Source organism: Myotis myotis, unplaced genomic scaffold (genome assembly GCF_014108235.1).
Source record: "Myotis myotis isolate mMyoMyo1 unplaced genomic scaffold, mMyoMyo1.p scaffold_m19_p_5, whole genome shotgun sequence".
NCBI lineage: Eukaryota > Metazoa > Chordata > Mammalia > Chiroptera > Vespertilionidae > Myotis > Myotis myotis.
Genome location: NW_023416357.1, coordinates 108163814 through 108183391, shown reverse-complemented (window position 1 = coordinate 108183391; position 19578 = coordinate 108163814). Strand labels below are relative to the sequence as shown.

At 52.4% G+C, this 19578-nt stretch overlaps 1 protein-coding gene across 1 annotated transcript in view; it reads left to right on the top strand.

Annotated features, from left to right (window-relative positions):
- HS3ST2 (heparan sulfate-glucosamine 3-sulfotransferase 2) overlaps positions 1 to 18476 on the top strand; it is an 86434-nt gene extending 67958 nt beyond the window's left edge. The window contains exon 2 of the mRNA XM_036309632.1: positions 17131 to 18476. Coding sequence (XP_036165525.1) covers positions 17131 to 17749 — 619 coding nt within the window. The 3' untranslated portion in view covers positions 17750 to 18476. The remainder of the gene's footprint in view (positions 1 to 17130) is intronic.
- The last annotated feature ends 1102 nt before the right edge of the window (positions 18477 to 19578 follow it).

Sequence of the window (19578 nt, the reverse complement as noted above, 5' to 3'; positions counted from 1 at the left end):
GGAAGTCACAAACTCCTCTCCAAAACTCTATGGATAATCTGCGTTTTTTCTAGCATTTAGTTATGCTACGAAGTCCTCATCTGGCGTGTATTTGCAGAAAATAATACTTTGTTTGCTTTATCCATCCTGGTACCTATATAATAGAACGTTTTACAGAACTTCTGCATTTCATGTATAATAGAAAATGTTTGCCTGATGCGTGTTGGTAGAGATAGATGATGGGTGGACAGATGGGTGGGTGGATGGGTTCGAGGATGTGGGTTTTATTTTGTTCAGACTAAGCCGGCTTCTTTATCTCTGGAAATGTCTTTTTAATGAAATCTTTGCCAATAGCTCTGTCCGATTGGTCTCAGGTTTCTTCTTCAATAACACCGCACACTGCACGTTGCCTGTGGCCACTCTGTCCTCCACATCACCTTCTCTGCCCTCAGTTCAGTCTCGTAGACTTTGACGTGAGAAGCCCAAGATCAGGCTCAGGTTTTCTGATTGTTATTTTCTACATCGTGGGCTCGTCTCTTCACTGCTCTCAGGGCAGTCTGCTAACGCACTTTCAGATTCTCTGCAGCCGCATCCGACCTCATCCACACCCGCTGTGTCTCCTGCTGTTGTCTGCGCACCCTGTTGTCTGCTCGGCCCCTGAGCTGCTGCTCACTGGCCCCTCTGTTGTTTCTCTGTTGTTTTATCTGCTCTCTTCCTCCTTCACCCCAACTTGTAAGTGTCTGTTTATTTATTTGTTCATTGTGTCCTCTCCCATAGAGAGGCTCTATGAGGGCGAGTGCTCATCTACTCTGTTTAGAGACACGACTTCAGCCCTGGCACGGGGGCTGGCACACAGTGGGTGCTCAGTCAGTGCTTGCTGGAGGCATGCCTGTCCACATCCTCCGGCGTGGATTCCCTTCGGCTGCACCCACACTGTTTGGAGCCAGAGGTTCCCAAACTTTCATCACCCAGGTATCGCCTTTTTACCACATTCGCGTGCCCTAGGCACCATTATTTACTAGACATTTGTCTTTAGAGCAGGTCACATCCTAAGCAACAAAACCTGCAAATAAAGGTGAGTCCTAGTTCCAGTTTCTAAAATGGGTTCAAATAAACACGTAACCGGGAAACGTGTAAATTTCATCACAAATCACTGCACAGCACACGCGCCACGGGGCCGCACCTGGGGAGACCGTTCAGAAGAGCTGGGGCGCTGCGTCTCCCGGAGGAGCCCCGGTCCTCCAGTGCAAGGCTCCGGCTCCTCCCCCGTCAGTCCTTCGGGAGCCGAGTCATGCCTTTTGGGCCACCCTGAGGGGATGGCAGTGATGAGGACTGAAGATGGCAGAGTCAGCAAGGAAGACACCATTCCTCCTGATGGGTGCGGAGACTACCAGGGGAGAGCCACTGGAATGAACAGATATGCAAGACAAGTACAGATTGTGCTTAGAGCCATGGGGGACTCACCCGCAGGGCTTAGAGAGTGACATTCGAGCGGTGACATTGGAAGAGGCTGAGGATGAGAGGGACTGAGCTGTGGGAAGAGCCTGGGGAAAGATTTCAGGCAGAGAGACGGGCAAAGGCCTGAAGACAGAAAGGACAGGGCTGGAGGACTCAAGAGTGTCCGCTCATCTTGCGGGAGTCCTGGATGCCTTCCAGGGCTGAAACGCAGAGCTGGGCCGACCCACGTCACAGCCCCGACAGGAGTCCAGGTGTGCAGGGGTAGTGGGCCTTGAACCTGAAGAAATATTGTTACTCAACAGCCATGCATGTAGCTTTGGCGGCCTGGGTGGTGTGTGAGCAGCTGACTTCCCAGTGCTTTGCCCAGCAGCGCTGCCCACTGCTCTCCTTGCTCCCTGCATGATCAGGCGCCCCTGCTAACCCTTTGCACCCATGGAGTGTAACATATCCTGATGCACTTGCACCTGTGGGTGACACAAGGAAAGGACTCCTCTGTGGCTAATTTCTCCCAGGGAGGCAATAGCTGCACTTGGGGCACCTCCCACTAGGGGGCACCTACTCAGAGCTGCTTCCCAGGGCACGGGTGGCAGGCAGATGCGATAAACCGAGGAGGAATGTGAGGAGAGGAAGTGGAGCCTTTGAGCTTTATTTCAAGAACTTTGGGAGGAAAAGGAGGCATATAGGGCTGTAGCACAAGAGGGTGAAAGGGCCTCAACTGCACAGCATGCTAACTGTCATCAATGACACTATATTATACCAGAGGCCCAGTGCACAAAATCCGTGCACTCGGCGGGGGGGGGGTCCCTCAGCCTGGCCTGTGCCTTCTTGCAGTCTGGGAGCCCTTGGGGGATGCCTGTGGGGAGTGGGCCTACGCCATCAGTCAGACATCATTAGCGCTGCCGCAGAGGCAGGAGAGGCTCCCGTCACCGCTGCTGCACTCACCAGCCATGAGCCTGGCTTCTGGCTGAGCAGTGCTCTGCCTGTGGGAGCGCACTGACCACCAGGGGGCAGCTCCTGTGTTGAGTGTCTGCCGCCTGGTGACCTGTCATTCTGCCGTTGGGTTGATTTACATATTAGCCTTTTATTATATAGGCTATTTGAAAGTTGCTAGGAGAGGAGACCTGCAAAGTTCTGATCACAAGAAAAAAAAATGTAACTGTGCAGTGATGGATGTTACCTCCACTTATTATGGTGATTATTTTGCAATATATCCAAATATCAAATCACGCTACACGCCTGAAACTACAGTTATATGTCAATTCTTTTTTTTTTAAATTAAATCTTTATTGTTCAGATTATTACATTTGTTCTTCTTTTTCCCCCCCATAACTCCCCTCCTCCCAGTTCCCGCCCCACCCTCCACCCTCACTCCCCACCCACTGTCCTCATCCATAGGTGCACGATTTTTGTCCAGTCTCTTCCCGTATCTCCCACACCCCTTTCCCCCCCAAGAATAGTCAGTCCATTCCCTTTCTATGTCCCTGATTCTATTATGTTCACCAGATTATTTGTTCACTTGATTCTTAGATTCACTTGTTGATAGATGCATGTTTGTTGTTCATAATTTGTACCTTTACCTTTTTCTTCTTCTTCCTCTTCTTAAAGGATACCTTTCAGCATTTCATATAATCCTGGTTTGGTGGTGATGAACTCCTTTAGCTTTTCCTTATCTGTGAAGCTCTTTATCTGACCTTCAGTTCTGAATGATAGCTTTGCTGGATAAAGTAATCTTGGTTGTAGGTTCTTGGTATTCATCACTTTGAATATTTCTTGCCACTCCCTTCTGGCCTGCAAAGTTTCTGTTGAGAAATCAGCTGACAGTCGTATGGGTATTCCCTTGTAGGTAACTGAGTTTCTTTCTCTTGCTGCTTTTAGGATTTTCTCTTTGTCTTTTGCTCTTGGCATTTTAATTATGATGTGTCTTGGTGTGGTCCTCTTTGGATTCCTTTTGTTTGGGGTTCTCTGCGCTTCCTGGACCTGTAAGTCTATTTCTTTCACCAGGTGGGGGAAGTTTTCTGTCATTATTTCTTCAAATAGGTTTTCAATATCTTGCTCTCTCTCATCTTCTGGCACCCCTATAATTCTGATGTTGGTACGCTTGAAGCTGTCCCAGAGGCTCCTTACACTATCTTCGTATTTTCGGATTCTTTTTTCATTTTGCTTTTCCAGTTGGGTGTTTTTTGCTTCTTCGCATTTCAAATCTTTGACTTGATTCTTGCACTCCTCTGGTCTGTTGTTGGGAGTCTGTATAGTATTCTTTATTTCAGTCAGTGTATGCTTAGTTTCTAGTTGGTTCTTTATCATAACATCGAGGGTCTCATTAGATTTCTTGTAGATCTCATTAAGTTTATCGGCAGCTTCTAGACAGTTCTTGAGAGACCTTAAAAGTGTGGTTCTGAACTTTATATCTTCCATTGACAATTTTGTCCTGTTTGTCTCCGCATTTTTTTATATGCTTTCTTGGTGCACCCCCTAGTGGTCTTTGTGCGCAGTCTTGTAGTTAAGCCTTGATTGTTGTAGTTAATACTGGGGGGATTTGACCTCCAGGCCAACTGGCTGTGAGAATCAGCTGTGTCTGCAGTGGGAAAACTTCTGTCCTCTGGGGAGGTGCTAATCTAGCCTTTGCCTGAGGCTATCTGGCAAATGGCTCTGTGCAGGGCTTGGGCGGGCGGGTCGCACGGGATCAAACAGGGCGGGCGGAGCGAGCAGTTATGGCGGCTCTCAGTTCCGTCCCTAGGGGCTCTGCCTCACAACAACCGCTGCAAACCTCGGAGAGAAAGCTGCCTTCGAGTTCTGACCGAAGCCAGACAGTCCCGCTTCTCCCGTTAGAGTCTGGGTCCCTAGAGACTCGCCCGGATCTGGAGCTCAGAGTCTGAAACGCCCTCCTGCTTGAAAACAACAACCACGCCCTCCGCCGCCAGCCCGCTCTGCGCGCACACTCTACACCTGAGTATTTCACTTCAGCACTGCGCCTCCTCTGAGTCTGGGTATGATATTCTCTTTCCTCCTAGTTGTAGAATTTCCACTCAGCCAGCCTTCCTGTGGTTCTGGATGATGTCCATACCGTCTTTTAAGTGTACCCTTGAATTGGTTGTTCCGGGCAGCAATCTCCGGCGTTAACCTATGCCGCCATCTTGGTTCCTCCAGTAAACTCTTCATATGTCAATTCTTAGTAAATAGGTAAATAAACTGAAAAGAGAAACTAAATTACGTTGAGAAAGAGGAACCCATGAGTGGCTGGTACGGTGCTTACTGCTCGCCTGGGACTCACAGGTTTGCCAGCTTGGACCGCAGGCAGCCAGTGGAGTCTGCGTGAGCATCATCCACGCGTGCAGTGAGGAAGCTGCTACAGAAGCTACAGGCCAGGGAATGGAGAAGCTGGACTCAAATCTGGCTTTCCTGAGTTCAAATCGTCTACAATTCCACTGCCCCAAAGCCTTGCTTCTCTAGGTGTGGCCCATGGACCAGCAGGTCAGCCTCCGGGTGAGCCTGTGAGGCAGGCAGAACCTGCATTCCAAACAGCCCAGGCCTTGGAGTGCTGCCCAGTGCGAAGGGTGGCACGCTGCGGGCCGCGCCAGAGGAAGCAGGCAGGCTTACGTGTGGGGGAGGAAGGGGAGTGACCCTGTTACCCCCAGAAGATGTCCTGTAGGTCCACATCAGGCCGGGGTGGCTGAAGGGGGAGCCTGAGAAACGGAGGCCCAGTTGCCTGGAAATTTATCAGCTGTACGTGCAGCAGCGAAAACCACTCGCTCCACACCCACGGCCGCCTCTCCTCCCTCCCCCCGAGCCCAGCTTTCTGAGAAAGGGGCTGTGTTCCGTCTCTCACACCGTGGCTCCCACCCACACCGCAGCCCCGAGACGTGGTTTGTCCCCCTCACGCCACACAGCCGTTCCCATGCCGCCTGTCTTCTCCCCGATGTCAGTGGAGACTTCTAAACATGGTTTTTCATCAGCTCATTTTTTTAAACTATAAAGGATACGTGCTCATGGGGGGTGGGGGGGTGGCGGGAATCTACTGAGTGCAGGTGGAATCCAGCTCCACTCCGCCCTGCAGGCCACCAGGCCCCCGAGGCCACCCCCAGCGGTGAGCGCAGGCGCAGTGCGCTGTGCCTCCCGTGAGAGGGGCTTGTGCGCGTCGGGACTAGCACGTGTGTATGTATTTTGTAGGCAAATGGCACACACGGAACCCGCTGTTGTGCAAATTGCTTTCTTCACTAATTACTGCATCTGGGGTTCCTTTCTGTGTCAATGTCTGTAGGCCCACCTCCTTTTTAACAGCAACAAAATAGTCTGTCTGGCCTCACGATAGTTTATTTTACCAAAGGAACAGACACTGGGTTACTTCTGGTCTCTTTCTGCTACAAACATTGTTTCAGTAGTCAGGTTAAAGTCAGCCGCTGTAACCCATAGGGAGGACTTATAACCTGCTAGATAGCGCACCTGAGCTAAGCTGGAAAATAATCACTTATTTTAAATCTTAGAACACCTATACTTATGTGAACAGGGGGTTAAGTTTCTCATATGTGAATAGGGGGTTGGGTTTTTCTTAAGTTTCCTTTCCAAGGCCTGTGCAAAGCGATGGAGGAGGTGACTCAGCTTTGACTCCAGCAAGCAGAACGGATAAGCAGGGTCAGGCCGACCCACCAGGAGTCAAAACATCATCTCATCCCCATCATCTCCTCCCCTGGTGACTAGAGGACAAGAGCTGACGTCTGAGGGCTGCTCGTAGCTGCACGCCGTTCCCAGCCTCACCCCAGCCCCTTCCCCTCTATAACCCTGTCCCCTGCACCTGCTGGAAGGCAGGATTTGATGCTTGTAAGCGCCCTGTCTTCTTGGCTGGCTGGCTTTCTCAATAAACGCCTTATGTGATTCAACCCCGCCTTCGTTATTGGACACAGCGACAGGCAGCCAAGCCCACCGGAGTCTCCTGGTAACATAACAAACTCCGAGAGTAGAGTGTATTTCTTGCTCACCATAGTTCAGAGGGTGTTTCCGGGTTGTCCGTGGTCTTCCATGCCCCTTCTGCTTTTTGGACCTGCCCCCTTCCAGGCCACAGAGTCCCCTGCATTCAGCTAGTGCCGTGGTCTCATCCGGTGGCCACAAGAATCTTTAAAACCTGCAATACCTGACTATCTAGTCGGGGGCCCTGACCTCTTTTCCCTTAGATTGTCAAATAAAAACATGACAACAGCCAATGCAACAGTAGCTGTCTGGTGTGGATGATCAAAATTATACCTATTTTTTTGTCAGATCAGCAAAAAATATATTTTGTGTATGCCACAGAATTTGAGTAGTTTGTATGTGCCATGAGGTGGAAAAGGTTGAAAATCGCTGAGCTAGTGGACAGAAAAGATAGTGAAGAGGGCACACCTGCTTTGTGAGCAACTTGGCCTGGAGGTAACAGGACTGTACTACCCACTGTCCATGGCACCAGCCAGCCGCATCACCTCACCTGGATGCAGGGGTTGCTGGGAAATGTAGTCCTTGGCTACACCTCCCCATCTCTGCCACAAAGCTGCCTCACACTCAGTCTTTATGTGCCTGTACAAATAAATGTCCTGAAGTGGAATTGCTGGGTTAAAGGGTACGTGCATTTTACATTTGGGTAGATAATATCGAATTTCCCTCCTCAAGGCTGTGTTGAGCTATGCTGCTACCAATATTGAAGAGTGAGTTCTACACACTCCTGCCAGCAATAACTGTTATAATACAGGGTGTCCCAATCAAGTATACACACTTTCACTGCTGAGAGCTCAATTTTGAAAATGAAATGTATTTCAGTATACACAGCCTTTATCATTATTCAATGTGTGTGTATACATTTTTGGGACACCCTATATTTCAAAATATATTTTCCATTATTATAGGTGAATAATATTCATGGTGGGTTTTAATTTGCATTTCTTTGGTTTTAAGAGAGATGGAGTGCCTTTCATATGTTTATTCCCACTCACAGCTCTTTTTCTATTAATCTTCTCAGCATATGTTCCTAGTCCACCGGCTGTTTCTCCTTTTCTTACTGATTTGCAAGAACTTTGAAAAAATATATCTGAAATTATCCTTTGTTTCTCAGACACTTTTCCAGCTAGCCATTTTCTTTTATTTTCCTGACCATCCCGGAGACTCACGTTTGCTCTGTAATCTAACGGTTCAGTCTTTTTCTCCGTGACTGTGTCTCCTGCTTGGAAAGGCTGCCCTTGTCCCAGGACGGATTTCACATTCTCACGTTACCTTCTGCTGCGACAGTCACACTCGAACCCGGATTTTGCGACTTGCTGTGTTGCTTTGGGACTGGCTGTCGTTCTGCGTGTCCCAGTTCCCAGAGCCCGCAGTCGGGCCTGGGGACGGTGCCGGCTTCACTGAGTCAGCGTGAGGCTGAGCGGGGTGGGTCGTGGCCGAGCTGAGCACAGCCGCTGCACAGTGCAGCTGTAGCTGGTTTCTGTCCAGCGCGCCAATGCCGCGCCGCAGCCAGCGTGGGCTGCTGTAACAAAAACGCCGCAGACTGAGTGGCTCGAACGAGACAAGCTTATTTCTCACAGTCTGGAGGCTGCCAGTCCAAGACCAAAGTGCCGGCCGATTGGGTCCCTGGCGAGCTGTCTTCCTGGTTTGCAGCCGGCTGCCTTCCTGCTGCGCCCTCAATGGCAGAGGGGAGAGCTCACCGCTCTCGTGTCTCTCCTTAGAAGGGCACAAAGCCCATTCCTGAGGGCTCCACCCGCATGGCTCCCACATACCACCACCTGGGGCTAGGCAGGGACGTGACGTGCAGGAACAGGAGCGCTCGGCCATAGCGACCATGGGGTGGCTGATAGATGCTGTGTGCCCGCTCTTTAAAGATTTACACCATGATGATGCAATACACTACACCTGCAAAACGACTGCCACATCAAGTTAATCAACGTGTTCATCACCTCACAGAGTTACCACGGTAAAGATCTGGTCTCTCAGCAACTTCCGAGTATATAATCCAGTGTTCTTAATGACAGCCACTCGTACCGTACCTCAGACCCCAGTTATAAGATTACTCACCTTATAACAGAGTTTGTACCCTTTGGCCAGCTTCTCCCCCTTTCCCCAATGCCTCAGCCCCTGGCGGCCACCATTCCGTGCTCTGAGTGCGACACATGGATGCCACCTCTAAGTGAGATCATGTCGTATGTGCCTTCCTGGTCTGGCTCCTGCCACCTGTGACAGCATGGGTGCAGCCTGTTCCGTGCAGGAAGCTGTGCCATTTCTCTGCTTACTGAGCAACGGAACTCGAACTCAGGTCTCTCGGATCTACGTCCCTTGCTCACCTCCGCACTGAGTGGCCCGCTGCCCCCGCCGTCTCTGTGTGCCTCCGTCATGCAGGGAGGATCCCTTTCTAGTCTCCGTCTGTCACCGGACCGGCTCCGGACAAAGCCCACCGCACAGGCGGGGGAGGAGGCAGTGGGCGCTCCGGGAGGGAACCCGCCCGCCGGCCTCAGTCGCACAGGCAGGCCTGGGGCCACTCTGTCTTCTCACCATCACCCCCAGGGCGTGCCGGGGTCTGGACAAACTGGCTGGACACTGCAGGGAAGGGCCTGTGCCCTCATACCCCCATCAGCTCCCCTCACACGACAGGGCTGAGCAGCCTGGCCAGGCAGGGAGACCAAACGACCAGGACGCAGGCAGCTGGGCGGGTGCCTGCTGTTTCCGGGCGTTCTCTGGAAAAGCCAGCTCTCAGCGCGGGGGCCTGGGCGCCTGCCCGCACGGGGTGCAGCTCACCCTACGGCCAGAGGACAGGCCCCCACCCTGTCACCCTGTTGGAGCTGAGGGCCGCTGCTGCTCACACCCGGAAAGGGGCCCACCCCCTGTGGTTCACATGCCATTGACTCCCTGAGAACAGACTGCACTGGCTTCTCTTTCCATCCTCAGCAAATGCGTGTTCAATGAGCGAACACCAGGCACAGACAGGCCCTGTCAGCATGGGGGCGGGACATCATCCCCGCCCTCTGTGACCTTGCACTCCAGGGCGACAATAGATGCAGGTAATGTGTGAACCCGGGGAGAGTCGGCAGTGGGCACCATGGAATCACAGGGGTGACAAAAGCCTAACTCTTCCGGAAAGGCGGTCGATCGTTAAGATTCAGTCAGGAAAGGCTTCCTGGTGGAGGTGATAATGAGCTAAGAGCTGAGAGAAGTTCTGCCTAACAGGCTACAAAGGGCTCCACCCAAAACACACAATAGGTCAAAAGTCTCTTAGCATGAAAAATGCAGAATTGGGGAATTCTGAATAATCCAGTGTGGCCAGAGCGGGCGGCCATGGGCCGGTGTAAGGAGAGCCACATAAGTCCCGGGTAGGCCTTTCCTGTGAGCAGGAAGGGTTATGGCTGCCGCTCAAGCTGGGACCTGGTGCTTTGCTCTGGGTCAGGGAAGTGTAAGGATGTGGGGCTGAGGAGGACAGAGGGGCTGCACCCGCCTCAGCATGTGAGGGTGAGCAGGGTTGGTTTTCAGAACCAGTTTCTTGCAATAAAGCCTTTCCCTCCTCTCCTGCTCCTAATTGCCCCCCTGGAGACTGCTTACCCAGTTAGGAGCTAATGAGTCACTAAAGAGCCCCCAGGCAGCCAGGTCTTCCTGAACACATCCGCGGGGCGTGCAGATTTAGCAGAAAATAGTATCTTCCCGAGAATCCTGCGATCACGCTCAGGTGAGCCCGCCCCGCAAGCTCCCAGGAGACCTGCCCGCGCCGGCCCCGGGCTCACACGTGCACAGGGCGTTCCTTGTGTGGAGGGGTGGCCACGGGAGCTGTCTCTGCCCCACTGGGTGGGTCAGAACCGTCATTTCCAAGCTGACGAGGACCTAGGAGGGTGTTTTCTTTTGTTGGTGGGGCCGCAGGAAGCCTGTGATTCTCCCTCAGGAAGAAGATGGGCTGCGGGCTGTGGCAAGGGGACGGGCACACGTCTCCCCTGGCACACACCAATGTGCTGCTGCTGCTTTGTGCCAGACGAAGGCCTCTCGTCTTTGTGTTTTCCCTTCAACAGATATTTACTGCAGCCCTACTAAGTGCCCATCATCTCCTTGGTGCTGAGAACACCGCCGTGTCTAAGACAGACCAACCCTATTCTCTGGAGCTCTTCGTCTACGGCCAGGGCGGGGCTGGGCAGAGAGACATACAAACGGTATTTGATAGACAGTAAAGGCTACCATCGTGTTCCTGCGAGCGCACCTTACATGCTATGCTTCCCAAGCTTCTCTGATCCTAAGAATCATGGGGTGAGGGGGCGGAGAGGGGTTAAAAATGGAGGGTCCTGGATTGCACCCCAAAGCCATTGAACCAGAATGTACAGGGAAGGGGCCTGGGACCCTCTTTCTCTGGGGCAGGCCAGGGTGATGCTCGGACAACTGTTTTAAAGGCTGAGTGGCTGAGGGAGCCCTCAGTGTGCAACCCTGGCTCTTAGCTCCGTGGCCACTCGGAGCATCTGGGGAGCTTTCAAACTGCAGGTGCCCAGGCCTCCTGTCCAGCCCAGAGTTTCCGATTTAATGAGTCTGGCGTGGGCACTGGCACTTGCATATCTTCGAAGCCCTCCAGGTGGTCCCAGTGTGCAGCTTGACTCCCACCACCGCCCTCCCAGCCACACGGCAGAGTGACCACAGCCCTGTCCTGAACACCAGGGGGAGCCTGGTCAAAGGACATGTGCAGACAGCAAGGCAGAGATGGCACAAGGCCTGTTCTTTGACATCTACTTGGCCTTCTTATATCTGGAGCGTGGCCTCCCCTCTGTGAGCCTGAGCACCGTGGCCGCAGTGAGATCTGAGCAATGGCACACTGACGCCCTCCCGGGACTGTCTGCTGAGTCCTTCCTCCGCCCAAAGTCAGAATGCCAAGAAGAGGCTGGGCGCCGTAAACACTGCCGCTAATCTCTGAGGACTCAGGTGACCTCTCAGTGCCTTTGACACCGGGTCTCTGCTCAATTGGTTGAGCGCCTATGGTATGCCCGGTATTATGCTAGGAGGGCAAAAATGAGTAAGAAACACGCCCAGTTGCTGAGGATCTGTTGCTATAAATGGATGCATAGCTAATAGGTTCCATACAGTGGGACGGGTCTTCATAGTTGGCGGCACAGAGGGCCATGACACTACACAGAAGGGCTCACAGAGCATGTGACTTCCGGTTTAGACTTGGAAAGGTGAGTCAAGGTCACCATAGTGAGGGAGACGAGAAAGATGATCCCGAGGCTTAGAGGGTAAAAACAAAAGCCTCAGCAAGTGCAAACCACATGAAAGAGCGAGACTTTGTGTTCAGCGCGGCGTAGGCATTGGTTGCCAGGAAATAGCAAGAGATTAATTCTGGGAAGGTAGGCACTGGCCTCGAGACCAAGTCGGAGAACTCGGACTTTATCCAAAAGAAGAATTGACAGCTGACAAGATTGGATTTGCTTTAGAAAGAGTTCTCTGGTGGACACGGAAAACGGATGGAAAAAAGGGAGGAGAGGATGAAAGCATGGAGGTCAGAGAGAGCTCTTGTCGGAGGAGGAGATGACAAGAGCCTGAGGGGAGACCTGAAAAAATTGGGGAGGGAAAGCCTGTGTGAATGAGAGAGCGATGTGAGGAGGAGTCAAGAGTGAGTAGGGTTCTCTGCTCTCCGAGTGGATTTATGGTGATGTCATCTGTAGAAACCGGCAAAGGAGAGACGTGAGTTGGGGCGGAAAATGGAAAGTTCCATTGCCAAGGCAGAGTATCCAGTCCACAGACAGCTGGGCATCCCAGTCCAGGGAAGGGGGAGGCTGGAGCTGCTGCTGCAGACGCACGAGTCGGCATCTCGCAGGCGGGGGTGGGAGGCCTGGGAAGGCATGAGCTCCTCCAGGAAGATCACATGCAAGGCGAGCAGCGGGAACCCCCGTGGGGGCAGGTCCAGAATGGCCTGTGAGTGTGGGGAACTGGGAAAGGGAGTGAGAGCTTCAGCACGTAACTGGATTGGACTGGTTGTTGGTTTCATTATAATCCCAACAATATTGATGGAGCCCTTACTTGTGTCATGGACTATGGTAGACCCTGGGGACGTAGATATGGGGAAGGTGCACCCTGGCCTCGTGGAGTTTACATCCCAGTGGGGTGAGCATAGCTCCCACAGGGAGGAAGCCGGGTAAGTTAGGTTTTTGGGTTGCAAGCAACAGCTACAACTGGGACTAACTTAAAGTAGCAAATACCTTTTTGGAAGGAGGTGTCATAACTCATAGAATGCAGACGAAAGTGGAAGATCCAGGGCCAGAACCAAGATCGCTGCAGGGATTTGCTAAGAGAAGCTGATGAGGAGGCTTTTCCAGGCCCCTATACCTGGTGGGAAGGTTCAGTCCGAACATTTCAGTCTTGATGGCCCATTGTTAGTCTTTATGACACAATTGGCACCGATTGGCCAACTTCATTCATGCACCCACCCTTGGCCCATCAAGATTTTATCCAAAGCAGGACTGGTGGTTCCTCAAATAAAAATCAGAGGCTCATATCAGACGTAGAGAAATTGTTGCTGAGCAGGTTAAATAACAGGTAGGAGGTAAGCCCAAAGGATGAGTGTCAGACCATCACAGTAATTTTTGCAAAACTACATAGAAAATAAAGGCGGCGGAAGCTTAAGACAGTTACAGCGCGCGAGAAAAATTCAGCTGTGTGCTAGCAGCTGGAAGCAAGTAAGCGAAATTTAAACAACGACATGAAGAGGAAAAATGAGCTTTAAGGGAAAGGGTACTCCCCAGCCCACACGTGCACGAGCAGGGAGACGCACACCCAGGCTCTGCGCGCTCCCCTCCCACGGGCTGGGCGCTCTGTGCCAGAGCCGCGCAGACATACCACGTCAGGGTGTCTCTGGGGCAGAGGGGACATTTGAAGCCCACAGGAGCCGGTTGGCCCATGGCACCAAGCCGTGCGGTGCTGTTTGCAGTCTGTGTCTGTGTTCCCTTCGTGTTTGTGAGAGAGGGAGACACTGCAGCTGGCAGGCCATTAGGAACTAGAGACACGGAGCTTCGCTTCAGTTCAAAACCAGGGGGTGGCGGGATGCTCTGAAGACCCCTGGGACGGGGCGGAATTTCCCAAGGGCAACAGTGCTCGTGGCGAAGTCCATCGCCCATTAGTCACATAAGCTGGGGAAATGCTGTGTCCCCACCTCCTCTCGGGAATTCTTCAGTGTTTTCAAGGGAAATCTGTTCCATGGCTTGTCAAGTCGACTTATTTGTGTTTGGGGATTGCCTTTATATCAATAACCCACATGGAGTTGGAAAGTCCTTAAGTTTAAATGTACTCTCACATTCAGGTAATTCTGCCTACTTTCATCTTAAAGGCCAGCATGTAATTACAGTGTATTCCAGGGCCATAATGTAGCATAGCCAGGTGTGCAAGAAAAGTTGGCCAGAAGATTCTATTCAAGTGTATGTGACTGTTAGCTAGTAATGATAGCTGATTAAGAAGTGGCCTTCTCGGTGTTAATAAATACTATGAAGACTTTCAGCTCACGCGGTTCATTATAAACATTGGGCCTGGAAGCAAAATATCAGTTGTATCTGCCTGTCTGTTGTGCAGTGACTCTGAGAGTCCCCGGGGCGAGCAGGCAGGCTTGCGGGGCAGACAGCAGAGGAAGGGACCTGAGAGAGCCGGAGGACATGGCGCTCCTGCCTGCCCCCCTCGGAGGCCAGCGGGAGGGTGCAGGATCGGTGTGGCCTATAGTTTCAGGATAGAGGAGAGGAAAGCTGAAGGTATGATGGCTTATGTTTCCTGGTACAGTGGGTGACTGGTTGTGTGTTAAGGGTGGGTGCTTATGGTGAGGATTTGGAACACCTACTCTGAAGAATAACAAGAGGGCTGTAAAAACAAATTTACCAAATTACTGAGCAGTGTTGAGGCTCAAGTGAAGATGGAATTAGTAACCATAGGAAGGATCCAGTTGCCAGGGTCAGCAGTTTTCTCTCCTGCTGTTTGGCAACCCAGAGACAGAATTAGAGATGATGAAAGGCTGGGAGGATGCCTTATTAGGGGCTGGAAGAGCAAGTGGTACAGGAAATTGATGATGATGATGATGATGAGGAGGAGGAGGAGGAGGAGGAGGAAGAGGAAGAAGAAACTGAAATGATTGTTCATTGGGTCCAGAGAAGGTATGCAAGAAAGTGAAATCAAGAAGATCATAGATGAATTTGAAGATCGGGTATAATGAGTTTGATACTGTGGTAAATGCATAAAGAAATAAGGTTGCAGTCCATTCATTTCCTTGGCATTTCTTGGCGAGTAGCTATATCATCCCATGGTCTGCCTTTGTCTTCACATTGCCTTCTTCTCTGTGTGTCTCTTCTCCCCCTTCTGTTGTCTTATAAGCATATTCCTCATCGGACATTGGGCCCACCTAACCCAGGATGGTCTCATCTCACGATCCTCACCTTACATCTGCAAAGACTTTCTCCAAATAAGGTCCCATTCATAGGTCTGAGCGGATACATCTTTCGGAGGGTCACCATTCAACCCACTACATTGTCCTAGAGTGCAATGTCAGAGTGAACCATTTCAGAGTTAGGGCAATTCCAATGACAAGACCCAAGGAATGGCCAGGAGTAAGAATTGTTAAAAGAAAAGAGAAAATGGAGACATTTAGTCAAAGGACTCTGAAGTCAGGTCATTGAGTAGGGAAGCTGATGGGGTCTGGGACGAAGAGGACTAGGAACCAGGAGTCTATATTCCAGAGGAATGTGAAGATGAATGCTTTGGGGGTTGGTCAGTCATAGTGTTAGGAGTGAGAACCCTCTGTTGGAACCATCTGAGGAGCTTTAAAAATATCCAACCCTGGGTAGCTTTAACCAGGGGTCCCAGATGGGCCCAGGCATCTGTATGTTTTTTAATCCCTTGGTGGTCTAATGTGTAGCCAGCATTAGAAAAGCTAGTTTAAGGTAACACATGACGTCCAGACAGAAGTCACGACACAGAGCCAGGGGTGTCCCCTCGATCAAGGTATGAAAGAGACACAGCTGGGGAGGAGGTCCATCACCATCTCTGAGAGCCTCAGGCAGGGCCAGGAGAGCAAAGTGGGGCCGCGAGAGGTGCGGCCCAGCTTCTGCGAGGCCCCACAGGCCAGGGTTTCTGCGCTGCTTCAGGGAGGGAGTTCAGCAGGAAAAGGCATCAGAACACTTTCTCTCTTCTCTTTTCAAAACAGAAAGTGCTGAGAATTTCTGTTTTGTTCTCAGTTAATTTGGTGATGAGGGACACTTTTATTTTACTTATTTGTTTCAATTACAGTTGATATTCAATATTATTTTATACAAGAGGCCCGGTGCATGAAATTCATGCACTGGGGGGTGGGGGGTTGTCCCTCAGCCCAGCCTGCACTCTCTCCAATCTGGGACCCCTTGGGCCTAAACCAGCAGTTGGACATCCCTCTCACAATCTGGGACTGCTGGCTCCCAACTGCTCACTTGCCTGCCTGATTGCTCCTAACCGCTTCTGCCTGCCGGCCTGGTCACCCCAACTGCCCTCTCCTGCTGGCCTGGTTGCCTCCAATTGCCCTCCCCTGCCAGCCTGGTCATCCCTAACTGCCCTCCCCTGCCAGCCTGGTTGCCCCAACTGCCCTCCCTTACTGGCCTGGTCACCCCTAACTGCCCTCCCCTGTCAGCCTGGTCACCCCTAACTGCCCTCCCCTGCAGTCCTGGTCCCCCCAACTGCCCTCCCCTGCAGTCCTGGTCCCCCCAACTGCCCTCCCCTGCCAGCCCAGTTGCCCCTAACTGCCCTCCCCTGCCGGCCATCTTGTGGCAGCCATCTTGTGACCACATGGGGGCAGCCATCTTGTGTGAGGGTGTGATGGTCAATTTGCATATTATCTCTTTATTATATAGGATTAGTTTCAGGTGTGCAGCATAGTGGTTAGAACTCATTTCTAAAATACTTGCTATATTTACAAAACCAGCCTTTTCCCCAAAACATAATTTCTAACATATTTAGAGAAGTCTCTTTTGCCAGAACAATATTCAGTGCCTTCCTATGTATCTTTTTTTTTTTTTTGTAATCCTTTCCAAGGATATTTTTCCATTGTTTTTTTTTTGTTTTGTTTTGTTTTTAGGGAGAGTGGAAGAGAGAGGGAAATACAGAGAGAAGCAGCGATGTGAGAGAGACACATCTATTGGTTGCCTCCTGCACGAGGTGACCAGGGCCCAGCAGGGGAGGAGCCTGTAGCCCATGTACATGCCCTTGACTGGAATGGAACCTGCAACCCTTTGGGCCGCAGGCCGATGCTCTATCCACTGAGCCAAACCGGCCAGGGCTCCTCTGTAACTTTTGAATATGTAATAACCACATTAACAATTTCAAGCAGTGTACAAGGTTATACAATAAAAGTCACTCTCTTCATCCCTGACCCCTCCCTGCCTCTCTCCAGAATCCACTGCATTTGCCAGTTTCCCTGGATGGAGGTGCCTGTTTTCATTTAGTGCTGTATCCTGGAAATCACTCTGTATTAGTACGCATAGCTCTGCCTACTCTACTATCTGGCTGTTCCATCACTTATTTAACCCATGCTGACGGATGCCTCCTGTCTTAAAGCAAACTGGTTAAAGACTAAAAAATCAGCAAGCGATAAAGTGAGAGCAGGTGAGCCTCAGAGGCCACAGGGGAGAGAGATGCCCCAATAGGGAGCTGGGAGCAGGGAAATGACCCGCACCCCCACCCTCATCCCCACCCCGCAGCCTGTCTGACCTGCTGCTCTGCCCGCAGGAGCCTCATGCCCCGCACGCTGGAGAGCCAGATCACGCTGGAGAAGACGCCCAGCTACTTCGTCACCCAGGAGGCCCCTCGGCGGATCTTCAACATGTCGCGGGACACCAAGCTGATCGTGGTGGTGCGCAACCCGGTGACCCGCGCCATCTCCGACTACACCCAGACGCTGTCCAAGAAGCCCGACATCCCCACCTTCGAGGGCCTGTCCTTCCGGAACCGCACGCTGGGCCTGGTGGATGTGTCCTGGAATGCCATCCGCATCGGCCTGTACGCGCTGCACCTGGAGGGCTGGCTGCGCTACTTCCCCCGCGCGCAGATCCACTTCGTGAGCGGGGAGCGGCTCATCACCGACCCCGCGGGCGAGATGGGGCGGGTGCAGGACTTCCTGGGCATCCGCAGGTTCCTCACCGACAAGCACTTCTACTTCAACAAGACCAAGGGCTTCCCTTGCCTGAAAAGGACAGAGGCGAGCCTCCTGCCTCGGTGTCTGGGCAAGTCCAAGGGCAGGGCTCACGTGCAGATCGACCCCGAGGTCATAGACCAGCTGCGGGAGTTTTATAGACCTCACAACATTAAGTTCTATGAGACGGTCGGGCAGGACTTCCGGTGGGAATAGGCCTCCGACAGGCCAGGTCTCTGTGGGTCTGGGCCACGGGTTTGTTCTGGGGGCCTGTGACCCCCTCCCCCAGCAGAGCCGGGCTCCAGCGCCTTCCCCAGCCGGGACTCCATCATCCTGGAACCAGGGAGCCCGGCCCGGGCGAAGGGTCGGGGGCCCTGCCGCTAGCTCTCCCCCGTCTGTCCAGGCAGCACTGACCTGCCTCTGGCACGTCCAGCCAATTCCGAAGCATTGCCCTCCGGCCCGTAGGCTGCCTCGGGAAGTTGCTTTAGGAAGAGTGGATCTTCCCGTTCTGCTCGCTGTTACCCGTGGTGATGGCTCTGTTGCTGTGAGCACAGCGGTCTGTCCTTGTGACTGTCCCCCCCAGAGTGAGCTTGCTAATTCCGCGCGTCGTGTATTTCCCTCTGAGCTTTCCTCCCCCTGTCTGGTGGCATGGGGCACAGTCCTCATCCTCCCGCCCTTAGCAGCTCATCAAGAGACGCAGAGCGGACGCGTCCCCTGGCCGCCGCAAGGAGACGGACCCTCTGATGAGGGAATAAACCGGAGCTTTCTAAGGCTGAGGCCTCAGCCCTGCTCGAAGGTGGCAGTCTTTGTACGCTTGGTGGCTCTCCCTGCTCCCTGTGGACAAAAGCACATAATTCTGCTGTTACGGGTACTTGCCTCACGCGAGCTTTCATGTTCAGCATGCAACAGAACATGCTTGTCCATGTGAAATAAATACGGCTCCCTCGTGTCCTGAACACTGGCTCTTCTCTGGGTAGGAGCACCACTCATTCATTCAGGACCTCCAGGCAGGGCGGGCTGGTGCTGGTCCTGGGCGGGCTGGGAGGGAGGGGGCGGTGCAGGAGGAGACGGGAAAGGAAGTCCTTGCTGGCGGAGCTGGGGCAGAAACGTCACTCAGGTCTGCAGGGCCATCTTGCTGAAGCAGAAGTCTGGCTGTATCGCTCTGCTGAAGCTGTGCATCTCAAGTGCCAAACTAGGGGCACAGGGGCTGAGAGAACAGCAGATATGCATTTGCTAGGCCAGCATGATATTTTGAAATAATTTCTAACATTTAAAAGTTGGGAGGGTTCATATAAAAATACGGATGTCAGATTTATTTGTATTGGAAGCTTGGCTACACAGAGCCTGCACTCCAGTGCACAGCAAAGGGCTGCTCCTGGCCTTCCAGTCCCCACCGGCTCTCCCCACAGATTTAATCCTCTGCCTGGCCCCCGGTGCATGGGTATCAGCCCAGCTTTGGGTGACCTCAGAATAAAGTTCAAGTGGTGCCAAGGTGACCCCAGGTGACAGTTTCTGGGTCATCTCCTGCTTCTCCTCCCTCACCCTCTGCTCCACCGCACAGACCTACGGGCCTTTTCTTGACTCTGTCGTGCCTTTGGCTGGACTGTCCCCCCGGCCCCATGTCTCCAGCTACTGGAAACCCCATGCTCCCATCAGACTTCACTCTTGGCCCTTGCTGGATATCTGTGGGACCTACCCCAGCCACGCTGAGTTCTCTGCCCGCTGTTTGGTGTCCACTTGGTAGTTTATACACATCTCAGTTACAGCTTCTATCAGGTGAGATCATCATTGTTCACATGACTGTCTTGGTACAGCTGGTTGCTGGCTGAGACGGAGTAGGCACAGCAAATTTTGATGGGTGAATGTGTGAGCGGGCGGATGGATGCTGGGGGCCTGGAGGCATGGATGGGGTGCCCCAAGGAACTGCACTTTGGGACACTTCCCAGAGGGCTCCATTGTGCCCACAGGTGCCAGGAAATTGCTGGACCCCCAGGGCACTTTGCTTTGTCTGCTCCACCAGTCATCATGGAGTCCCTATAAAGGAG